The sequence below is a fragment of the Nicotiana attenuata genome, chromosome 9 (genome assembly GCF_001879085.1).
Source record: "Nicotiana attenuata strain UT chromosome 9, NIATTr2, whole genome shotgun sequence".
NCBI classification, from domain to species: Eukaryota; Viridiplantae; Streptophyta; class Magnoliopsida; order Solanales; family Solanaceae; genus Nicotiana; species Nicotiana attenuata.
The window spans coordinates 50,013,985-50,035,655 of NC_031997.1; the positions used below are offsets into that span (position 1 = coordinate 50,013,985).

Consider the following 21,671-nt stretch of genomic DNA (forward strand, 5'->3'; position numbering starts at 1 on the left):
TTGTTCGCTACATTCCATCCCCCTTAAGAACCCAATCCTCTGTCTTCTCCCATTTATGGATCAAAATTGGGAAATTGAGATTTCAGAAATGAATAATCTTCCCAGGTGGCTTCTTCAGGCGACAAATTAGTCCATTGTACCAAGACTTGGGTGACTGCACGATTTCCTTTCTTGACCATTCTTCTATCCAAAATGGCAAGTGGCTCCATGCGGATTTGACCCTCTTCAGTACAGAATGGGGGATCTTGAGCTACAAAAGTTTTGTCACCCACCTTCTTCTTTAGCTGAGACACATGGAATATTGGGTGGTTTTTTGAGTTCTGAGGAAGTTTGAGCTCATAAGCAACCTTGCCTATTTTGCGCAAAATTTGATAGGGACCATAAAACTTGGTTGACAACTTCAAATTCTTCCGCACTGCTACTGTGGATTGGCGGTAAGGTTGCAACTTCAGAAATACCCAATCCCCCTCCTCAAAGGTCCTCTCACTTCTTTTGGAATCTGCATAAAGCTTCATTCGATTCTGAGCCTTGGATAGGTTGTCTTGTAGTATGCGATTCAGTAGCTGCCTTTCCTTCAAGGCTTGATCCACTGAGTTAAGCTTGCTCTGGGCAATTAACTCAAAACTGGGTAGGGGTGGATCATAGCCATACAGAGCCTTAAAAGGAGTCATGCCGATGACTGATTGAAAATTGGAGTTGTACCAAAATTCTGCTTGAGATAACCATTTGCTCCACTCTGATGGTTTGTGGCCAGTCATGCAACGGAGATAGGTTTCCAAGCATCTATTGAGTCTCTCCGATTGGCCATCCGTTTGTGGGTGATAAGCCGAGCTTGGTTTCAATTGCACTTGTAGTCCTTTAAATAGTTCCCACCAGAAATTGCTCATGAAAATAGGATCTCTATCCGACACAATTGAGCAGGGAATGCCATGTAGTTTGCATACGTTATCAAGAAACAACTGGGCAAGTTGAGGGGCAGTATAGGGGTGGGTAAGGACGAAGAAATGGGCATACTTAGAGTATCGATCGATGACCACTAAGATTGAGTCTTTGCCATGTGATTTGGGTAAACCACTGATGAAATCCATTGCAATGTGTTCCCATGCTCTTGATGGAATGGGTAGGGGTTGCAACAGGCCGGGGTAAGCCACACTTTCATCCTTGTTCCGTTGGCAAACCTCACAATTTATGACCAATTCTTTGACATCTTGCGCCAACTTAGGCCAATCGAATATAGTTTTAATTCTTTGGTAAGTGGCATTTGCGCCTAAATGGCCTCCCCAAGCCGATGTATGAAACTCAGAAACTAGTTTGTGCCTGAGTTGAGAATTGCTCCCCACCCAAATCCTCCCTTGGTGGTGTAGAATTCCCTGTTGCAATGTGACTTCCAAGTTTCCAGTAGGTTGAATGCTCAATTGTGCAATGATTGCTTAAACTTCTGTATCATTTTCACAGCTTTCAAGCACTTCAACTACCCATCTTGGCTGTACTACTGTAATGCCCAAACATTCTGCTCCTTCATTTTGCTTGGACAAGGCATCAGCAGCCACGTTTTCCACCCCTTTCCGAAAATGAATTTCATAACTAAGGCCAAGCAGCTTAGTTACCCCCTTGTGTTGAAGTGAAGTAGTGATCCTCTGGTCCTTTAGGAATTTCAAGCTAAAATGATCCGTCTTGATGATGAAGTGATTTGGCTGCAAATAGTGATGCCATTTATCCACAGCATGTAGCAATGCTATCAATTCCTTCTCATAAGTTGACAACCCAAGGTGTCTTTGACTTAAGGCTTGGCTGAGATAGGCGATTGGACGCCCATTTTGCATCACAAAACTTGCGGATCCCGATTCCTTTGCCACTAGTGTCCACTTCTACCACAAATGGATAGAGAAGTTTGGTAGTGCCAAAACTGGAGTCGAACCATGGCTTGCTTGAGTTCTTCAAAAGCCTGTGTGGCTTCTAAGGTCCATACGAGTTCCCTTTCTTAAGTAGATCAGACCAAGGGTTTGCTAATAATAGCAAAATTTTTAACTGAACCTACGGTATAACCTGTTAAGCCCAAGAAATCCCCTCAATCTTGATCGATTTTGGTTGGGACCACTTCAACATGGCAGATATTTTACCCTCATCAGTACTTACCCCATGGCCTGAAATTAATGTGGCCCAAATACTCAACTTGGTTGAGCAAATGTGCATTTTTGATCTTTTTTGCAAACAACTGATGACTTGCCAATAGTTCAAAAACCACTTGTAGGTGAGTGACATGGTCAGGAAGGTTGGCACTATAGACTAAGATGTCATCGAAGAAAACCAACACAAACTTCCTTAAGTATGGCCCAAAAATCTTGTGCATCAAGGCTTGAAAAGTTGCCGGAGCGTTGGTGAGTCCAAATGGCATAACTCTGAACTCCCACAGCCCATGGTGTGTCTTGAAGGCCGTCTTAGGTTCATCTCCTTCCTTCATCCGAATTTGGTGGTAACCCGAACGAAGATCCAATTTAGAGAAAAAATGCACTCCACAAAGTTCATCTAACAAGTCCTCTACCACTGGTATTGGATACTTGTTTTTAATTGTGATGTCATTTAATCGTCTATAGTCCACACATAACCTCCAACTAGCATCTTTCTTCTTAACTAGTAGAACTGGTAAAGCATAAGGAGAAACACTGGTTGTCACAGTTTGAGCTTGTAACATTTCTGAGATAATTTCCTCGATGGCATTCTTTTGTTCAAAAGAGTAGCGGTAAGGTCTCAAATTGATAGGTTTAGAGCCTGGCAGCAACTCTATGGCATGGTCACATTCCCGCTTGGGCGGAAGGCCCTTAGGTTCCTGGAATATTAAATCGAAATGGTCCAACAGTTCTTGTATCTGATCCGAAATTTGTTCTTGGTCTTGGGCTGCTTTTGCACTAACCATCATTAACTGGGCCAAATAACTGTACTAACCCTTTTTGACCACACGACCCAAGCTCCGTTCATTAACTGTTGTTACCGGGTCGGATTCTACTTGTCCAAGCAATGTAATTAATTTCTCTTCCTTGTAGAAAGAAATTCCCAATGGTCGAGTGGATAATAAGATTGGTGTAACAGTGTCAATCCAATCCATACCAAGAACAATATCACATCCGCCAACCTTGAGCAGCCTTAAATCAAACACAAATGCTTCATCTTGCATAGTCCAAGTGAATTGATTACTCACTTGAGTACAAGGAACACGCTGGCCATTGGCAACCTTAACCATCATCAGCCTTCGCAGATTAGTTATTGAGGCAGCACAAGCCCTCACTATTTGAGGGTCCACAAAGCTGTGGGTGGACCCACAATCAATGAGAATCAGCAGTTTTTGTTTCTTGGCCCATCCTACCAATTTAATTGTAGATGGGGCTTTGCTGTGGCCCAAGAGAACGTTAATGGACATTTCTGCTTCTTGGGCCTCGTTTTCCCCTTCCATTTCTGTTTCAGGTAGCTTATCATCCGCATCACAAAATTCTTCCCCTTCCATTGCGTTAAGTGGCTTAGGTTTGCATATGTGGCCCGGAAAAAACTTATCGTGACATTTAAAACAAAGGTTTTGTTCCCTCATTTGTTCAATGGTTAAATTCCGCTTGGTGAGCTGTTTAGTGGTGGTTGTTGTAGGTGGGCCTTTGGGTAGAGGGGCGGGCAGGGCAAGGCGGGCTGTTTGGTAGCTTGTTCTGGACCCAAAATGTGTGGTAATTTGCTTGTAAAGGGAATTAAATGATTGCTCATGTAATTTGGCACATGTGTATGCATCCATCCGGGTTCTAGGATTTGCAAATTGCACCAATGGCATTATATTCGGTTTCAATCCCCCGATAAAACAAGTCACCAAGTATGGTTCATGTAGTGCGGGATTAATGGTAACCATTAGGCAACGCAATTCTTCAAATCGACGTTGATACGTCTCCACATCCTTAAGTTGGTCCAACCTGTTAAATTCTCTAACAATATTAATAGGCATAGTATTACCAAAACGTTGGCAAACATCCCAGCAAAACAAGGCCCGTGAGACCTTGCCACCATGGTCCAACATGTAGCTATCAAACCAATTATCCACATGATCCTTTAAATGAATGGCTACACAATGCATTTTTGCCTCGTCCGGAATTTGATACAGTTGAAAAAAAAATTCACAATGCCTAATCCAAGCTCGAGGGTTATTCTTAACAAATTCAGGAAATGAAAATCTGACTTTTGGTAGCCAGGAGCTTAACCAACTTGAATCTGGCCCATTAGAGTTAACAGGAGCCCATCCGGTTTGTGTTTGGTTAAAAGAGCCAAAAGGAACGGGTGTGTTTTGTAGTAAAGGGCCAGGAAAAGTCATGGGTTGAGGAAAGGTTATGGGCTCAGAAAATTGGCCCGAGACTGGAAAGGCTATAGGGTTATTTGGGCGATATACAGTGGCAGCAGGGTTTAGTGGAGGGATGGAAGCAGGGCAGGAGATGAGTTCAGGGATAAGAGGGTTAGCTGGGCTCGTGTTCAAATTTTGAGAACTGGGTGGTGGCGTTTGGACTCGGTAGCCCATGGATGATTGTGGGGTGAGAGGAGGTGTATTGAAACGTGGGTTACCTCCGACTGAAGATTGACCGGCGTCAACCATGGCACCCGCTTGTGAGATGGCCATTTGAGATTGAGCTGATGGAACAGGGGACTGATGGCGACTGAAGCTCATCTGGTATAGCATTTCCTCCATTCTTTTCGATGAGGAAGCAAACTCCGACATTTTAGCTTCGAAGCTCTGTTGTCTTTCGTCCATTTGCACAAACCTTTTAGATGTTTCTTCTGCGATTTTTTCCAACTGAACTTCGAGTCTCTTGATATCTTCATCTCCGGTTTGATTTTTTTGTTTGTCGACCATTTTCTCCGGCCAGAATCGAAGCTCTGATACCAAATATAATGTTAGAGCTGTTGAGCTCAATGAAACAGTGAAGAAGGAAAAGGAAAATAACAAAGAGAAAATCTAAAATTGCATAATCATCGATGACAATTACATGTACTGACTCCCTATTATAACCTGCTCAGAAGGAATAATCTAACTAACCCATTCAATGGGTGACACGTGACACTCTTCTAGAGACTACTATTATTTATTAGCTAACATATCTAAATATTGGGTTGACTCTCTCTTTACTACTGATGGCCCAACTGACTTCACTTGGTGGCCCAACTATCCCAAGCCCAAGTTGTCTCCTTGTTCGCTACACCTAGTTGAAAGACTCGTTCTTATTTATAACGGGAAGATTTTTGACAAATGCGAGTGCAATTGGTAAATGCGACTTATAAATTGTAATTGATAAATAAGACTTATAATTTTGTAATTGTGACATATAAATCGCAATTGTAACTACGACTTGTCAATCGCAATTGGTAAATGCGATTTATAAATCATGAGGTTGTTGGCATAAATTTCAACTTTTAAATTGCAATTGCTAACCGCGACTTATACATGTTTTGCGGAATATGGTTATATCTTGTTACCAGTTTGGGAAGAGTATTTGCATCACTGATTCTGAAGAAACCACAGTAATTGCACCATTTTGTTTTGATTATTTCTGTTATAGCTTGCTTAAATGCCTTCAAGTATTAGCAGCAGATATTCAGTATAGAATCAGTAGCTGAGAGTAGAAAATTAAAAATATCAGCATCTTTTGTTTGTTGTCCTACCCTTTTTTTTTCGTTTAACCATAATATGCCGAGGAGCGTTGGTAGGTAGAGTTATTTGTACAGTTATACTTGCGCTGGTGAGAGAACTTACATTATTTCTTTGTTATACTATCTTTTTTTGCTCCAAAATAAAAGAAGATAAACGGCCAGCTTAATTGGGTAGCAATGGTTAATGATAATACAATCAAAACACTGTTCCTAGCAGAATCTTAAGTATATTTGTGGAGAAACTAAAATTGTGACATAATATTAAGTGTTTGTCATCTTTTTTGATTGTTTAACGTGAACCAAAATGTTAGTCTTGTCATCGTATCATCCCATGGCCTTTTTTAATTTATTATTGGTGAACTGAGTTATTCAGTATTTGTGTTGCTAGAAGTAGAGCTGTTCAAAACTGAACCGAAACTGTTAACCAAACCGAACCGAACCGAACCGATGGCTTATTGGTATCGGATTATCGGGATAATAGATGGTGAACGGATTGAGATTTTATAATTAACGGCCTAATGGTTTGGGGCGGATTACTCAATTTTCTTGTCGGGTAAACTGTTAACCCGTTAAGAATTATTATATTTATACTTTTAACCTATGTACATAAAGTACTATTTAAAGTAATTTTGTTGAATTGTCTGCTGGTTTTATGCGTAATAGCTGGATTGTTTGGTTTTATGTCCTTTTTTGCATGCATCTAACAAACTAAAGCTAGATTTTTCTGGATTTTTGATTTTACAATCTGGATTTCTTGTGAAGAACGAATTTTACTGAAAGTTTGATTGATTCATACGTGTATAAATAGTCTTGAATATGAACTAGACTGGTACTTGGAAGAAGACTCTTCAATTCAAAAATACTGTTAAATCTTAGATGTTATTATAAATTTGGTATTGATTTGAAACCATTTGGTAATGATTGAGTGATTGTTCAAAAACTTTCTATTTCGTTTAGCCGATAATCTGCCCGATAATCGTTAATCCGATATCAATCCATCCGTTATCTTATTGGATGGCTAGCGAATTATTACATTTATAATCCGATAACCGATAAGCCGAACCGTTAAGTGTAATTATCCGTCCAATCCGCCCGATATGAAATTAGTTAAGGTGTACACAAGTTGTCTAGGAAGACAAATAATCCCTCCTAAAATTTTTTGTTCCCCACATTTATCCCCTGCTTCCTTATGTCTAGTATTTAGACAAATTTGACTTTCTTTCTATTTAGAATAGAAAACTATTGATACGTCTTATGGCATTGAAATCTGTCAATAGTAACATAGTCACACTACTCCAATTAAAAAAAACGAAACAAAAATAATGAAAGTCAAATACTCTTCTTCAAAATCTACATTGTCAGGACATCATATCACGGTTATCAAAAAAATAATAAGACTAGTACAATACAAAAAACTATGATAATCAGGTCACAATGCGGATACCGAATACCAGATAGAAATAAAAAAGTTGTAAATTCCTTTATCGAATTGATAATCAGGTGCAAATTTAAATAGCCAACAGGCCATTTTACCTAGAAAAAATACAGTTAGATGATAATAGGTTGAGTATGAAAATTTATAAAGGAGTGGGCGCTGCTCGTTTGGTAGCATGCCCATTATTGGCTTGATATTTTCTTCCTTTTTCTTTTCCAAACCTTCTACTTTCGTGTAATCTCTTCTTTTCGGTTTAACCATTTGATGCACACAACTTATTGACCCGACTAATTTAGATTTCCAATCGTACGAAGCATACTATGTTAGTTATAGGCCCTTATTTCATTTGGTGCTCGGAATTCATTAATCTGGTTAACTTAAAATTTATCTGATCTGAATCTGACTAATTTGGATTGCATCGTAAAAAGTCCATTAGTGCTCCCTACCAAAGAGGACTTGAGAAGGGGAAAAATTCAAAAATAGCCAGATTTACAAGTGGTCATTCGAAAACAACCACAATTTCAAAAGTAATCGAAATTTAGTCACTTTTCTTGTAAAGATAAATCTGAACGAAAATACTGGTCACAATCCGGAAAATACTCCAGCATAATATATTAGAGTTCCAGCATAAGTATACTGGAACTCCAGCATATTATAATGGAGATCCAGCATAAGTATACTGGAACTCCGGCATGATATACTGGAGTTCCAATATAATATACCGGTCCAGTATAATATTCTGGAAGTTCATACACATGTGATCCAATCTCCAGTATATTATGCTGGAACTTTTCGCGTGTTGGAGTTCCAGCATAATATGCTGGAAATTCATACACAGGTGCACCGATCTCCAGTATATTATGCTGGACCGGTACTTGTTGCAGCAAAATAGTGACTATTTTCAATGAACGCTGGCTATTTTTGAATGACCCGTCCAAAAACTGGCTAGCCTGTGCTATTTTAACCTTGAGAAGAGGACTTTACTCTCAGGATTCAAGTCCGAGTAGAAATGACATTAGGTAGCCATTTTAAAGGGCTGTTATTTAAAACTTAGCCAGTGTGTTCTGAATTTCAGTTTTCCAGATTAATTTTTCAGAATTAAAATGTTCTGAAGTTAAAATATTTAGTTTAAAAATTGAGAACAAATTACCACTTCTTGGTGGTGGTCTTCTGTCCAATACTTGTTTGACCAAATTAGGAGTGTATGCTTCTATTTAGTTGGTATTTGTTGGTATCGAATATTATTCCTCTTTGTTCTACTGTGATAAAACACAGGTAGAAATATTTAATAGTAGGAAAGAAATAGGGAGAAGAAAAATAAAAATACCAAAATAATAATAATAATAATAATAATAATAATAATAATAATAATAATAATAAAAATAAAAATAAAAAAAAAAAAGCTTGATCTCCCTTTTTGAAGCAAACTAAACTTACTTCATCAGTCTAAATAATCATATGGACCCCACATATGACAAGTTCAACCTACGCGTACAAATTCAATTGGTCAACTGAAAATCCTAAACCAAAAACAATTAAGTAAAAAAGCAAATTATAAAAAGACCCAAAAAGACAGCAAAATAAACACACACTCTCTCTCTCTCTTACACACACACACACAAACACACAGTGAAAGAGCCTCCGCCATGGCAGCTAAAAAACGGCCGTCAAAGGCGGCGCCGGCGAACGGAACCGCCGTAAATCCGCCGGAATCATCCATAAACAATCCACAACCTAAATCGGATGACTCGTCATCCATAGCGCCGGCGAAAGTTTTGTTAATTTTCAAAATCTCTTTAATATTCTTAATCCCGTACTTTTACTTGATATTTTATCACTATAAGATCGAATCGGAGCTCCGGCGATCGATTCTCATCAATGCGGTAGTTAGTTTGATCGGATTCTTCGGAACGGTAACTATGATTCCTGTTGCGTCTAAGTATATGTTGAGAAGGGGTTTGTTTGGATTGGATATCAACAAAAAAGGCACTCCTCAAGGCTCTATCAAAGTGTAAGTTTATTCTTTTTTTTTTTTTTTGCCTTTAGAAGAAAGATTGGATTTTTATTTACCTGAAGTTAATTGTGGATGCAGCTGTGCAAATTTAGTACTTATGCGAATTTACTTGAAGTTCATGCATAATTTGTGAATGCAGTAGTTGAATTTAGTATTGATGCGTATTTATTATGCCTTACTTCTTGATTTTGATAGTCTTAGTTTGAATCGGTTAGTTTATTTAGAGAAAGCAAGAGTTTTGAAACTTGTGGTCTAAAACAAGTCATACATAGTAGTATGACTAAATCATCTCACTAATGGTAGAATGGGAAGTATAAATTTAAATCATTTCAAAATATAGAAAGATAACATTCTTTTTGGGATAGACTAAAAAGGAAAGAGTTACATAAATTGGAGAGATCAAGTACTACATAATTGTAAATTTCTAACCTGTTGTATGATCTGCGTAGAGTTGAAAAAACACATTCAATCTGAAAAGGAGGAAGTAGGTTTTTGCGGAGCATGTGTCCATCTAGAACCTTTTTTGTTTTTGCAAAGTAGAGTAAAAAAGATATTTTTCCTGAATTGAGTGAAACTGTCAGACATCATTTTTAGTGATGAGAATGTCTTCTGGGTCTGTTTCGGACAGCCTAAAATGAAGCTAGGACTGTTCTTTTTCCGGGACAAATGGGAGTGTTTTCTCAACTTAGTTAAGAAGAGAGTTTTTATAGTTAATAATCAACCTCAATTAAGTTTTGCAGTGGTACTCTGAAGCAATTTATGAGTGATTCGTATTGATTTTATGCAGACCTGAGTCACTAGGTCTTATTGTTGGGGGTGTGTTCTTGGTCGTTGCTATCTTGTTTCAAACTTTCAACTTCACAGCTGATTCAAATGTAAGTAAAGTTGCAAGCTTTGTGGTTTTTGGAGGTTTTTTATTGCTCGAGGTTTGTTGAAGATGATCTGCTTACATCTTGACTTTGAATTTGGCAGTGGCTTGTTGAGTACAATGCTGCATTATCTTCAATCTGCTTCATGATGCTGCTTGGGTTTGTGGATGATGTCCTTGATGTACCTTGGAGAGTGTAAGCATTTCTATCATATCTAAAGGCTTTCTCTGATGCAACTGGGATCTTTTGGAATCTTTTCAGCTGAGATTCTTATGAAGTTCATATAATATTTGAAACAGGAAACTGCTTTTACCCTCCATTGCAGCTCTTCCGTTGTTGATGGCATATGCTGGGCATACAACTATTATTATACCAAAGCCCCTTGTATCATATGTTGGATTAGAGATCTTGGATCTAGGTAAGCAGCCTATGATTTCGTCATGCTTCTATATAGAGTCCTTTAGTTGGAGTTTGCTAGACTCGAAAGTTTGAAATGCACATTTAACATGCTTAAAGTTGTCGTATCTTACATGGACATAATTTTTTACCATTTCATACCTTCATCATCTCCAATTGTCGACTTCGACTCCATTCTTCATTCTCTCTTGGTTTAACAGGATGGATCTACAAATTATATATGTGGCTACTGGCAATATTTTGCACAAATTCTATCAATATCCACGCGGGTATCAATGGCCTTGAAGTTGGGCAGACAGTCGTTATTGCAGCAGCTGTAAGTTAGAATTGTTCTCTAAATATCAGTTTGGCGATTGAATATCATCTAATACTAGTGTAACTGCAGATTTTGATACACAACATCATGCAAATTGGAGCATCTGCTGATCCTGAATACAAACAAGCCCATGCTTTCTCTATTTATCTTGTTCAGCCAATGCTTGCCACGTCCTTGGGTTTACTTTCATTCAACTGGTAAAATCTCATCTTTGAATAACCTCAGAGTTTTCTTTCAGCAATATGTTATACTTACTCTCTCCGCTGTCATTGTAGGTATCCTTCCTCAGTTTTCGTTGGTGATACCTTTACATATTTTGCTGGAATGACCATGGCAGTCGCTGGAATCTTGGGTCACTTTAGGTACATCTCTTCTTCGTGCCTCGTTCTTGCCATTAAATTCAGCAGTATTACTAGCCTGCTTCTTGAAACATTTGATTGCTTCCTTGCTGTCTTAGGAAAGAAAATGTGGTCCCAATTTCCCTTGTCAGTTTCACTTTTCTCATAGTGACTCCAAGGGTGGCTGTCTGTCTGATGACTTGAAACCTAAGATTTTTCCAGTAAGTGACTGGAGTATTGTCTTTATTTTAGAATTTAAAAGAAGTGACTGGACTATTGTGTGAGCAACACAAAAGTGGCACCAAAGGATGCTAGTCCTGTTCATGAAGGACTTACCAGACAAGCCTATACCAGGGATAAAGTACCCATATTTGAAGGGGGGAAAATTGAAGGATCTTTGGACTCACTAATCCATAAAGAAGTTCTCAAGAATCAGCTTTCAAAGAGGAGAATCACATTACTTCGCCCCTAAAATGCTTGTTATTCACGCATGCACGCCCACACGTTTATACAGTGTACTTTTTTTCGCAAAAATATGCTGAGAGTACAGTGTGGATTCTGCATAGACTTGTCCTTCCTTCAGAACTTATAAGGGATATGGAACAACTAGTTTGTTCTTCTCTGGTCATAGCTAATCAGACTATCTTCTCTTTTTGTTTTCTGCATCATTCGTCTTTCTTTCTAGATTCTTGAGAACGGTGTATTAGAGATCATGCTCTTCCCTTTGTCGTTTATTCCCATGTTTATGAACTACTTTTTCCTTTGAGCTCCAAAACACCCACAGGATTAACTGCGCATGCTACAGATGTGAACACTAGTTTTCTCCTCTTCCATTTTACATGACATGCATATTATTATGATAGTAGTAGAAGAAAACTGCAAATACTAGTTTTGTTGCACGTCGGTTTTATAGGGAATATGTGAATTGTTAATTGAAGTGAAATCTTAAAACTTGCCAAAATCATAGAATGGTATTACAGTAGAAGTACATCAAACGTCTTCAGATGTACCAAAATAGACACACTTAAAGTATCACATAGACTGTGACAAAGCAACAACAATAACAACGAGCCAGTAAAATCCCAGTAGTGGGTCTGGGGAGGGTAGTTTGTACGCAGACTTTATCCCTATCACGAGGGAGTAGAGAGGCTGTTTCCGAAAGACCCTTGGCTCAAGAAAACGAAAAGAGAAAGCGAGTGTCACTATTCAACGAAAAGAGAAAGCGAGTGTCACTATTCTATGTGCTGATGACTTTCAGTTTCTATAGTTGTAGAGATATTTGTTTAATTTTCTTCATTTGAAAGTTGAGACTAATGAGTTTAGTTTTGTCGATTTCCTTTCAGTGAAACACTGCTTATATTCTTTTTGCCGCAAGTCCTGAACTTCCTACTATCACTACCTCAGGTTCTCTCTCTCTCTCTCTCTCTCTCTCTCTCTCTCTCTCTATATATATATATATATATATATATATATATATATATATATCTGAATTAATTTTGGATCCCTAAGGACTCATTTTAGTCTCTTGAATTCCTTTCAGCTAGCTGGTATTATACCTTGTCCAAGGCATCGGCTACCTAAGTAAGTTCTCTAATTGCAGTTGCTCAAGTTTTGGGTTTCCAGTCCGTTCTGAACTAACTAATCTTGGATCCTTTCAGGTTTGACCCTCAGACTGGCTTATTGACCGGAACAAGTGATGGGACACTAGTGAACTTTTTCTTAAGGCAATTGGGCAGAATGTCAGAACAGTCCCTTTGTGTTGTGCTACTGGTTTTCCAGGTAAATAACTTTTTCTTTCTCTTTTCCTTTTTCCTTTTCACGCTTTTTCTATTTAAACATGGATTTTCAGTCATTCCCTGGTTCATTTGCAGTCATTGCCTGTTACCACAGTTGATTGGTCTTAAATCACAAAAAGGGTGATATATTTTCTAGTTAGCCAACGTAGTTATGCTAATAGTAACGCTGATTATAACATCCACAATCCTTGAGCTCGTGAATTGCATGTTCCCTCCTTGTTTTGACTAACCAGATAGTGGCATTCTTGCTATTCATGTGCATAACTATTCACAATATCTCTCGTCAGATATGTTCTTATACATGGAAGGATTGTCAAGGGTAACAAATGTTTGTTTTACAGGCGATCTGCTGCTGCTTCTGTTTTCTGTTGAGGTGGCTCCTTACAGGATGGTACAAATGAAGCTGCGACACTAGAAGAGCTATTTCATTTTGGACGAACATCAAAGGAAAGAGTAACTTAACACTGCATGAAGAGGTTTTCCTCTTATGAAGAAACGACGATACTTGGAAGAAATTGATAGCCTATATATTCAAGCATGGCTGTTGAAATGAACCAATGTTGTTGGATCTTGTAACCTATACTGAGTCCGTAGGAGAATTTTGTATTTTGTTAGAAACCGTGTTTGGCACGGGTCATACGTAGTTTTCTTTTTGTTCTTTTTGTCAGATTTTGATGTTGCAAAGCGTGTATCTTAGTAATTATGTCTGTAATGATCTCGCCTAATTCAATTATTTGAACACTTGGTAACATCTTTAAGAATCAGTAAATTAAAATCTTTGAATGCTTCTTTTTTAAGTCCTGAGACTCGTTAGATAACTGAATAGTTCAATTCCGTATCAAGTCACTAATTTACACTGCCTCCTTTTCTCATAAAACTAACTACTTAACATGGTGTACCAGGAATAAAAGTTGTGATGCAGAAATCACTAGATGATCCATCCTGTTTATACAAGTTACCTGTATACTCATGTACCTATTGATTTACTTCCATTCACTTCTTCATATATACACAATGCATCCAATGAAAAAGAAAAGGGATCTTTACGCAAATAGCTCACCAGATTCACTGTGAAGAATTATACATTAATTATACATGATTATACGTATACTATACATGAAGTATAAATTATACATCCGCCTCTATTTTCAGTCTTAAGTGGTTGGCCGAGTGGCTATCCAACAATGCATTCAGCAATGTCATCCTATTGAACTCATTTGAGATTATAGACAACTCGTGAAGAAATGCACTAAGTCATACTTGCACATGGCAATGGCTTACAATGAAGAAATGTATTAGCATAACCATGTACCTTCATCAAAGCTTCTAGAGATAACCCTGAACCCATCGACAACTTAAAGGTCCACTGTCATAGTGAAGCATTCCAGTTATTGCTATGCACGAAAATAGACAGAAAGAAACAAACTCACGATATTTGTTTTTGCTAGGAAACAGTAAAACTTGTGTATAACTATTTGTAGTACAAGCTTGAACAGTAGAGGATGCCATTACTTCATTAGTTGACGAGAAGTCGAGAACTTCTCAAATTACAGGATGATCAAAGGCCTTACACTTCAATTTTCTACAGAGATTCTATAAACTTAAAACTAACATACTCAAATCTCTTCCTGATGATCCGAAATGATACTCTCTCAAACTTAGCCAGGTGAAAATCTAGTCGGTATCCATTTTCTCTTCCTTCTCAATGTTTTTGCCTGACCATAGCTTGATTGTTCGATCATGAGATACAGTGACAATGTGTTGCCCATCTGAACAAAATAGAAGAGAATAGACAAATAAGCATATGCGAAACGTGAAACAAAGGTTTGAGATTCGAGAAATATCAGCATTTTCTTTTGGCACGGGGTGAGGTAAGATGGGATAAGCCAAAGTCACGGATAATATTAGACTTTGCACCCACAGAGTTACGAGCAAGGAAATGCCAAATTTCTGCTCTCCATCCCAAAAAAAAATGGTCATCATCATTTGCTATTGAGCCTTGACTCATTAGCTTCCTGAACAATGAGATTTATTAAGAGACCTACAAGCCTCATTCGGTGCCTCAAAAAGTTTCAAGTTAAGTTAAACAGGTTATTGATTAAAACTAAGAGAAGCATTGCAAAACAGAATTCCAAACAAACTTAAGGGACCAGCATTAAATAACTAAATTCCTATGAATGCTTCACATTCATTCAAATGACTGCTCGGGTACGAGGCATTGTCAAAACACCAGACTTATTCATATAATTTTCTGGGTCCTGCTTGGAAAAATTTGGAGGGTGAAGGATTCATGATCGAAAATCTTGAGCGAGTGGCGATGTGCCAAATTATAAGGTACGCTTAACATTGAACATTAGTACAACGAAAAAAGAAGATGAGGGACAAGATTTGGTCCAATAATCAGAGATCAGCCTTACTAATCAAGGGTGTGGTATGACACATAATTGCAATCATGAGGATGACATCCCACACAGAAAACAGAACTAACACCAATAGCTACAGTCTTAAAGTCCCAGGTTCATGCATTATATCGCTGTGCAACTTAAACAGCATATGAGACAAACACAACAATTCTATTGAGAGGAATTGCGGGTTTAGTACCAATGAGGTAAAACATATTAGCTAAATCCATATACTTCTTAAATTCCTTGAAGATACTGTTTCGCTCCTCGAAAAGGTAAGAATAGCTTGAACTTAAATGGAACTTACCTCCCGCTACATCCAATGACGTGACTTTTGCTTCATGACCAGATAGTGTCTTCACAGGTTTGAAATCCCTTGATGACCATACCTGAAATATAAGTTTAAGAATGAAGAACATAAAAACAAAATCCAAAAAGCAGCACAATCATAAAAAGACTAAGTTATACCTTAGCCGTCGTATCATAGGACGCTGTAACCAAAAAGTATCCCTCCTGAGGTTCAAATTTAACTTGAGAAATAAGATTGGAGTGAGCAGGAATTATGTACAAAGATTTTCTCTGCCTTAAGTCCCAAATACGGCATGTATTATCTTCACCACCACTTGCCAAATGATAACCATTGGGAGAAAAGCTGACACCAAGAACCTGGAACCAATAAATAAAATAAGTAACAGAATTCATTTTCTATGTCTTCTCATAATCCCTAAAGCATATGAGGAAAAAGGAGATCACATATCAAAGGAGGGCTCACCGGTTTTACATGACCTTCCAGAGCAAGAATACTTCGTCCACTCCTTAAATCCCACACTCGAACAAGTGCATCCAGCCCACATGATGCCACCAATGAACCATCATGGTGAAACGACAATCCATACACACTCCTACTGTGACCTTCTTGCAAAAGCAACTCTTCACCACTTTCTACATCCCATAATCTCCAAGTTTTGTCAAAGCTAGCTGTGCCCAAGTACTTCCCACAAGGATGGAAGGCAATCCGAGCTACACGGTCCAAATGTCCCTCAAACGTCCTGAGAAGAGACCCTTCCGAGTTCCATAACTTTGCAGTCCTATCAGCAGATGCAGTAGCTAAATAATTGCTTGTTGGAGAGAACACAACATCAGTAGCTCGTTCAGTGTGACCCTTTAGAGTGGAAAGCTTTTGCACTTGAGGCATACTCCATAACTTTGCAATTCCACTCAGAGAACTAAATACAGGAGAAAAGGAAGAAAAAGAAAGGCGTCATGGTGCTGCTTGAATAAATCCAATACGCATAACCGCTAAAGACACTAATAAAAGTATGGCAGCATTTTGCTAACGGGAACAAAAAATACCACTGTCCAGTTCATTTGGTAGGACATTGAATCAATCGAAGAACATCTAACTGTAAGATTTAATATGATAATCTCTGCGAAAAGTTAAAGTAGCAAATGCTAGTATGTTACACTAATATGAGTCCCTAAAGGTTAAAAAATAAGTTCCAAACAAAGCAGAATCAGAGAAACATTTACAAGTTTTAAGTGCATGAATATATGCTGAAAACCTGCAGCTACACCCGAAAAATAACAGGTCATGTATCCTATCCCACCCCACCCGCGAAGCCCCCATCCCAAAAGAAAAAGAAAGGACGAGGAAAAAGCACCCTCAAAAGAAAAATTATGGTCAGGTAAAGCAAGAGAGAGAAGTACAGAAGAATACCAGGTAGCAAGCATCTTTCCGTCATGTGAAAGCGAGCATCCCCAAAGGGGTCGATCGTCTCCAATTTCACTGCAATCAAGGGCGAGGCTCCCTGCTTGCTTTAAAGCCCAATCAACCTCTGCATCCACATCTTCATCTGGATCGTCCCTTTTCCTCCTTGCGCGGTGGACACGTAAGGCTGACTTAACTAAAGAATACTTTGCAATTTCTACCCTAGCATCTAAAAGTGCTTTTGATCCTTCAGTGTAGAAGGGGTACTGAATATCCTCCTCCTCTGCTGGTGCAGCAGAAGCTGCAGCTTCTTCATCCTCATGCGCTTTCATCAGCTTTTCCAGCTGTCCTTCTGCATCAAGCCTCGCCATAAGCGTCCGCAGACGGTCCCTTCTTTCCATCTCCCTTTCGCCAAAGAGAGTTATAGGCTCACCAAGCCTCCGAAGGCGAGCTCGAACTGCCATATCATTTGTAGGAACAGCTAGCGCAGCTGCACGTCGCTTCATCAGAAGCTCCTGCATGGCTTTCTCCTGCCTCTCCCTTACTATTCTGCTCTCCTCAGATATCTCATATTCTTGGACTGAGCCCCCCGTACCACGATCAGATCCCATTTCTTCATCAGAATCTGAATCGCTCGCTTGCACTTCTCCATTCTGTGCTACTGGAGGCCTAAGGACAGGTGGACGAACAGGCAATGGAGCTAATGGGGGAGGAATGGGGGTAGGGACTGCGGGCCTTGGAGCAATTGCAGGCACAACTGGAGGAAGGATAACTGTTGGAGCAACCGGTGGAGCGACAGGTGGAACTGGTTGAAGGTTAATCGCTCCTATAGCATTAACCACAGTCGAATTATCACCAACTAGAGTCGAAGGTTCTGCAGTTGAAGCAGGAATTTCCTCCTCAGCATCCATACCCTGATCAAAAAGAAGTCCAAACAATGAACACATAAATTTAAGTAAACAGAATCATTCACCTCAGACATCAGTCAGCAATAATTATAAACCTACTTGCTGTCTGAGCAGTTTAAGAATTTATTTTGCTCAGATTACGCCCTATCTACTATGTTGCTCGGACTCTCCGAAAATGTGGCCGGATACGTGTCGAATCCTCCAAAAGTAGTGCATTTTTGAAGGATCCGACACGGGTGCGGCTACATTTTGGAGAGTCCACGCAACATAGCCTATCTATATTTTTCTGGAGTATCTAGTTGGTCATTTCACTTCTACTTATGCAATTCACCCCACAGACAAAATAAAGAATTGTCAACTCATCTCCCTCAAGTTTCAGCCTTGTTCTGTGAGTTTTGACAGATTTTTAAACTAATCAGCTAAATGAACACTTTTGCAGCATATTAGGAAAAATAATGCTCAATGTTCAGATCAACTGTAGAAAGTGGATGGAACAAGCTAAAAGTTGCACCAAAATAGTACATGACAAAGATTCATGGGGGGGGGGGAGCAAGCAGTCTAATTTTCAATCATGTGGCAATGCAACAATGAAAGCACCAATCTACACAAATACAAACGTAGTAGCACTGTCCAAATTTGTAGGTCCCACGGAGAGCTGCTTCATTGGGATTTGAGATTTAGGAGGAACCTACGGGATTGGGAGATGGAAGAATTTCACAATCTAGTTGAGTTGTTGCATGGGTTGGATACACCGAATAATGTATCGGATGTATGGAGATGGCGGGAGAGTAAAAATGGATTATTCACGGTTAAATCTTATTATAAGAGGTTATTAGTGGGAGAGGAACAAGTTTTCTCTCATTAATCTATTTGGATTCCCAGAGCACCAAGAAAGATGTGTTTCTTTGTGTGGTTGGCGGCGAGGGGAGCGATTTTGATAGCGGAAAATCTGAGGAAGAGAAGGATCACCTATGTTAGTTGGTGCTTCATGTGCAAAAGCTCGGGCGAAAATGTAGATCATCTCCTATTTCATTGTAAAGTGGCTAGTCAGTTGTGGAGAGTGATTCTTAATTTGTTTGGGGTGCAATGGGCGATGCCGGGTACAGTGAAGGAGGCGTTGCATAGTTGGGTTCACATGAGTGGAAAGAGAAGTCCAAGGGCATGGAGTGTCGCTCCCTTAGCAATCATGTGGGTGATATGGAAAGAGAGAAATAGGAGTGCTTTTGAAGGGGTACAACAAGATTTTATGAAGTTGCAAAGTAGTTTCTTGTTCCTAGTTTCTTTTTGGTGTACTCATGAGGTCCCTATTTGTATAGAGGATTGGATCTCTTTTGTTGAGAACTATATTTTGGTGTAGGTTCTTTTTTTTTTCTGGTATATGGCTTGTATACAGGGTTAGTCCCCAATTGTTAATAAAATTATTTACCTTATCAAAAAAAAAATCAATTAAATTTATTACCTTACCAAAAGAAATAAGTTGTAAGGGAAATACACAATAGAGAAATAGAAAGGAGATGAGAGACAGAGGAAGAACCGAGAAAGAGGAAGAAGATAGAAATAAGAGGGAGAAACTGTAAGGAGGTGAGGAATTCTAGAAAGTTCACAATACAATAGCCTGCCCTTTTTTCTACCCTACTGTCATTTAGCTATTTTCTAACCCGAGTCCGACATGTAATTTGCCAATTTCCCATCCATGTCCTCCAATGGGCTATTTATGTTCATAACAATACCCCTGTCCTCAACCAATTAAAAAACTATTACCCCCCCCCCCCCCCCCAAAAAAACCCCAATAAGAACCTTGTCCTCCAGGTTCAAGTAGCGCAACACAAATGTCATAGAGCAGTGAAGGAAACTACACAAATACAAACATAGTAGCAATGTCCAAATTTTGCAACACAATGTAACAATGAAAGCACCAATGTACTACAATTTTCAATTTTGATAAATTCCATTGTCAGCATATGAGCAAAATCAAGGAAATAACCAAGCATCTGGGCCTCAAAAATTATAAAAGAGATCCTACAATCAGAGTTAGCTTGGAGAAAGGGGGTCCAAATGTTCAATTGAACCCAGTTAGCTTGGAGAAAGGGGTTCAAGTGTTCAATTGAACCCACTTGTCAAAAGATTATACTATGCAAATAAAGTAAAAGAGAATTTTTTTTATTATATATACACTTTTGAATCCCATTGACGTAGATGAAAATTCTAGTGAAGTGGTAAAGGGCAAGGGTGGATCTATAGTGTTAGCGACAAGTTCACGTAAATCCAATAGCTTTTGTTCATACACCGTATATGTATTAAAAATCCAATAAATATCTATAAATATTTGATTGTGTACCCAGTTATTACTGTATACTAACTTAAGGTCGTTGTAGGGACCAAAAAACTTCAAATACTAGATGCACCTATGTTAAGAGAGGTCCAAAAGCTGCTTTTAAGTCACAAGTTCAAACCTAAATTATGACATTCTAGTATCTTTTGAGTCTCTTTATTTAAATCCCTAGCTCCGCCACTACCTATAATGACCCAAAAGTTTACTGTTGGAGAAATCCCTCTTCTAAAACCCATGCTTCAGCATCAGGGACAAAGCTAGAATGCTGGTTACGAGCCAGTAGCTTTAGTTTAAACACTGTATTTATCTTAAGAAATCCATTAAATATATACAAATTATTAATTTAGAACCCGTAACTTAAAAGAACTAGAATCTCGAACCCGTAAGCTTCAAATCCTGACTTTGTTGCATATATGTAATCTGTATGGAACCTCACAAACTGTTTATAATCAACAATAATCTTATACTGACGTATTTCACCACAATAATCAGAGCTGTGCGATTCACATTGGCTCGAAATAGGAATTAGTTTTTACAATGGAAGCCGATAAACAGAGAGAGTAAAAGGAGAAACTTACGGAGCTCGCCGGAAGATGCTGCCAGGTGTTGACAAGGAGAGGCGGATTCGCGGTGGCGGTCCGGCGGAGGGCAGTAGGGAGGGTTTATCAACGAGGAGAAAATATATGAGAATATAATGCTGAAGGTTAAAGAAATGTAATTGAAAAAGCTTAGGTGGGCGTTTGGACGTAAGAATTGTAAAATTCCGGAAAACAGCGGGGAAAAAAGTTTAAATAAAAATTGTATTTGAAAATTAGAGTTGTGTTTAGACATTAATATAATTTGGAGCTAGTTTGAATTTTCGTGAGTGACTCAATAAACACTTTCACGCGAAACATAAATTTATGCATGAAAATTCATTGAAATTGCAACAAATTCATTGACTCATAAATTTTAAAATATAGTTGGCACAATGCTAGGGGGTCGGTTGGTTCGCGGGATAAGATGTGATAAAGTGTGGTACTAAATTTATATGTTTGATTGACGGTATAAGTTTATTTTTAGATAAATTTATACCACCAACCAAATATAGTATAAACTTTATCCCAAACTTAATCGTGGATATCCCATCTTATCCCAGCTTATCCCATCAAATTTGGTATTATTTTATCCCACCTCCTAGGTGAGATAAATTAGTCTAGGGATTATAATCCCAGGACGAGATAATTTAGTCAACGTACTAAACGACGAGTCCGGAACCAAAATGTGGTTCTTTTGGACTCAAAGAACTGAAATGTGTATAAAAAAAATATGGTGACCATTTTACATATAACGCCCTTTTAAAGGGTGTTATACCTTAACGTCCGTTTGCCCAGTTAAGTATAGCGTCCTTTTAAAAGGCGCTATATATATATATATATATATATATATATATATATATATATATATATATATATATATATATATATATA

At 38.5% G+C, this 21,671-nt stretch overlaps 2 protein-coding genes across 2 annotated transcripts; one reads left to right on the plus strand and one right to left on the minus strand.

The window, feature by feature from the left end:
* On the plus strand, window positions 8,674-13,649 carry LOC109232436 (UDP-N-acetylglucosamine--dolichyl-phosphate N-acetylglucosaminephosphotransferase). The gene is made up of 11 exons (XM_019398197.1): window positions 8,674-9,113; window positions 9,904-9,991; window positions 10,089-10,180; window positions 10,285-10,403; window positions 10,603-10,718; window positions 10,788-10,915; window positions 10,994-11,080; window positions 12,400-12,460; window positions 12,597-12,637; window positions 12,715-12,835; window positions 13,194-13,649. Exons 1-11 carry the CDS (start codon window positions 8,749-8,751, stop codon window positions 13,251-13,253), a joined length of 1,278 nt encoding a protein of 425 aa, XP_019253742.1. The 5' UTR covers window positions 8,674-8,748; the 3' UTR covers window positions 13,254-13,649.
* LOC109232437 (U4/U6 small nuclear ribonucleoprotein PRP4-like protein) lies at window positions 14,260-20,913 on the minus strand. Its single transcript, XM_019398198.1, has 6 exons — window positions 20,781-20,913; window positions 16,972-17,876; window positions 16,027-16,480; window positions 15,723-15,920; window positions 15,562-15,643; window positions 14,260-14,621 (listed from the first exon to the last, which is right to left on the minus strand). The coding sequence occupies exons 2-6, from the start codon at window positions 17,871-17,873 to the stop codon at window positions 14,527-14,529; spliced, it is 1,731 nt and encodes a 576-aa protein (XP_019253743.1). The 5' UTR covers window positions 17,874-17,876; window positions 20,781-20,913; the 3' UTR covers window positions 14,260-14,526.